Source organism: Oncorhynchus kisutch, linkage group LG20 (genome assembly GCF_002021735.2).
Source record: "Oncorhynchus kisutch isolate 150728-3 linkage group LG20, Okis_V2, whole genome shotgun sequence".
Classification (NCBI taxonomy): domain Eukaryota; kingdom Metazoa; phylum Chordata; class Actinopteri; order Salmoniformes; family Salmonidae; genus Oncorhynchus; species Oncorhynchus kisutch.
The window spans coordinates 6,561,725-6,565,037 of record NC_034193.2 but is presented as its reverse complement, the minus strand read 5'-3'; the positions used below and the strand labels follow the sequence as shown (position 1 = coordinate 6,565,037).

General features: G+C 40.9%; 1 protein-coding gene across 1 annotated transcript in view; it reads right to left on the bottom strand.

The window, feature by feature from the left end:
- The window catches only part of LOC109885215 (netrin receptor UNC5B-like), a 98,962-nt gene extending 96,991 nt beyond the window's left edge, over positions 1-1,971 (bottom strand). Inside the window, 1 exon segment of the mRNA XM_031799984.1 lies at positions 1,126-1,971. Coding sequence (XP_031655844.1) covers positions 1,126-1,216 — 91 coding nt within the window. The 5' untranslated portion in view covers positions 1,217-1,971.
- Between the last annotated feature and the right edge of the window lie 1,342 nt (positions 1,972-3,313).

Sequence of the window (3,313 nt, the reverse complement as noted above, 5' to 3'; positions counted from 1 at the left end):
TGTTACAAGTTAGGCTGGTTCTTTTTCTTCTTCTCTTTTGGAGAATAAGAGAGAGAGAGAGGGAGAGGGAGGGAGGCCAAGAAGGCATCGAGCTAAAGCTTAATTACTCCCTTCACACCGGGAGGCTCAGGCTGCTCAAAAACACAACTCTCTCTCAATTCAATTCAATTCAATTCGAAGGGGCTTTATTGGCATGGGAAACAGGTGTTTACATTGCCAAAGCAAGTGAAATAAACAATAAACAAAAGTAAGAATAAGAAAAAACAACATTTTTAAAAACTCTCTCTCTGTTGTCTGATTCATCATGTTTCTCTCAGTTATGAGTAGAGAGGAGGGGATGGGCACCCTAGTAGCCTATCTATGTCCGCAGTCGAAACCATGCGTGGTGGTAGGGCCTGTTCAAAATTCAGGAGACACAAGAAAGACTAAGGCGGAAATAAAATGATGAAAAATAATGCCTAAGCAAACGTCATTGTATGATGGAATCTTGTAAACGTGAATGTGACTGTTCCAATAGGCCTTTCGTCTCTATTTGACCAGACATTTGCTTAGTTTTATTACATTCCAAGAGCTTTTCAAACGAAGTTGTTCCTCTTATACGGAAAATCGAAAATATTATCTTCAAGGACTGGGTATTTCTAAAATAATGTTTGTAGTGTCAACTAGAATTGTAGGGGTAACTAGAATATGTAATAGTCCACAACACATTTTTATTCCATAGACTACCACCTAATCCCACAAGGATTGAATCATATTTGTAAATAAAATATGTGCAATTCATTGTCCATTGTGTTATGACAATATTATAGATCGTATATTGCTACATAGCGAAGAAAATACAAATAGTAAAATGTTCGATTCCTACGGGATTGGTCTCACGCCGAGCGTGCGTGTTGATAGCTTTCTCTATCAGGACAGTGCAGGGCAGGGCAGGGCACAGGTAACAAGGCGATCTGTGTATAAAGTGTCGAAACAATCTATGCTGCGCATTTCATATGGCCTATGGGCCATAGGAATACAATGCATTGTTGTTATGATTGACAGTCATTTTCCCTCCCCAACACAGTCCAGTGAAAGCCCCACATAGCCCGCGTTATTAAGGTAACGTTAGAAAGCTTTCTTTACCAGCATCGGAGACGAGATATCCACTGGTGAGAACAAGGAGAACCAGTAGACGACCGAGTCCCTGGTCACGCTGCATCCGAACAGAGAGCATCTTTACCGGGTTACGCCACGGCGATACGTCCCAGGTGCTCTCGATGCCGTGGATGTCGCCCCTCCACTCTCTTCAATGTGTCCCGTAAAATATAGGCTACACGTAGTTTAGGTTACTGGAATAAATAAACCAACATGGAATAAACAAATAAAATCCTTTCGCCCTTGGAATAAAATAAACTTAAAATGTTATTTCTTGTTATGAGTTTCTCCAATACAGTAAATCTCAGAGAAGACCCCCCAAAACACCAATAACTCCGGATTAACAACATTAACAACTTGATGGAACAGTATATTATCGCTTCCAACTCCCTTCGCGTCCGGGTAAAAGGCGAACCATGGAAGAAGCGCTGACAGGACAAGTCAGAAGAAAGAAGAAAGTTTCGTATATCGGCCAGAGCTCCATATATTTCAACATCTGACACGGAGTAATAATACAGAAATCAAGTACGAAGACGAAAAATGCTTGACGGGTGCGTCTCCTCTAGACCCTACTTTGAACACTAGCCAATTTCGCCCGTTAAATCCGTAAAAAAAAGAAAAAAGTATCGACTTTGTTTCGGTCGTCTCGGTCCGCTGCTACTGCCAACGGTTATTAACTCCGAGCTCCAGCCCTTTCACGCTCCTCGCACTCTGTCCGTCCTCTCGGCTCAGTGGGTGTGCAAGGTGTAGGCTAAACATGAACACCGATTAGAAATGCAAGCTTCCAATCTCCGATTCCCCAACTAGCCAATCATTGAACATCACCCTCCAAGAGTTGTGGATAATAAAGAAGTGAGGAGAAAGAGTAAAGAGAGTTGGAGCGAGAGGAGGAGAGACGGAGGAGAGAGGAGGAGAGAAGGACAGGAGGAGAGATGGAAAACATGGAATCGCATTTAACAGACAAATGGATTCAGTGAGTGTATTAGCCTAGCCCAAGTAGTTGAACTGATTTTGTGTGAAGGCAAGGTGCCTATGTAGAATATACCCCTGTTTTATATTCATGTAGAATATACCCTGTCTTATCTTTATGTAGAATAGCCCCTGTCTTATCCTTATGTAGAATACCCCCTGTCTTATCCTTATGTAGAATACCCCCTGTCGTATCTTTCTGTAGAATACACCCTGTCTTATCTTTATGTAGAATACCCCCTGTCTTATCTTTATGTAGAATATCCCCTGTCTTATCCCCCTGTCTTATCCTTATGTAGAATACACCCTGTCTTATCTTTATGTAGAATACACCCTGTCTTATCCTTATGTAGAATACCCCCTGTCTTATCTTTATGTAGAATACCCCCTGTCTTATCTTTCTGTAGAATACCCCCTGTCTTATCCTTATGTAGAATACCCCCTGTCTTATCTTTCTGTAGAATACACCCTGTCTTATCTTTATGTAGAATATCCCCTGTCTTATCCCCCTGGCTTATCCTTATGTAGAATATCCCTTGTCTTATCTTTATGTAGAATACCCCCTGTCTTATCCTTATGTAGAATACACCCTGTCTTATCCTTATGTAGAATACCCCCTGTCTTATCTTTATGTAGAATACCCCCTGTCTTATCCTTATGTAGAATACACCCTGTCTTATCCTTATGTAGAATACACCCTGTCTTATCTTTCTGTAGAATACACCCTGTCTTATCTTTATGTAGAATACCCCCTGTCTTATCTTTATGTAGAATATCCCCTGTCTTATCCCCCTGTCTTATCCTTATGTAGAATACACCCTGTCTTATCTTTATGTAGAATACACCCTGTCTTATCCTTATGTAGAATACCCCCTGTCTTATCTTTATGTAGAATACCCCCTGTCTTATCTTTCTGTAGAATACCCCCTGTCTTATCCTTATGTAGAATACCCCCTGTCTTATCTTTCTGTAGAATACACCCTGTCTTATCTTTATGTAGAATATCCCCTGTCTTATCCCCCTGGCTTATCCTTATGTAGAATATCCCCTGTCTTATCTTTATGTAGAATATCCCCTGTCTTATCTTTATGTAGAATACCCCCTGTCTTATCCTTATGTAGAATACACCCTGTCTTATCCTTATGTAGAATACCCCCTGTCTTATCTTTATGTAGAATACCCCCTGTCTTATCCTTATGTAGAATAC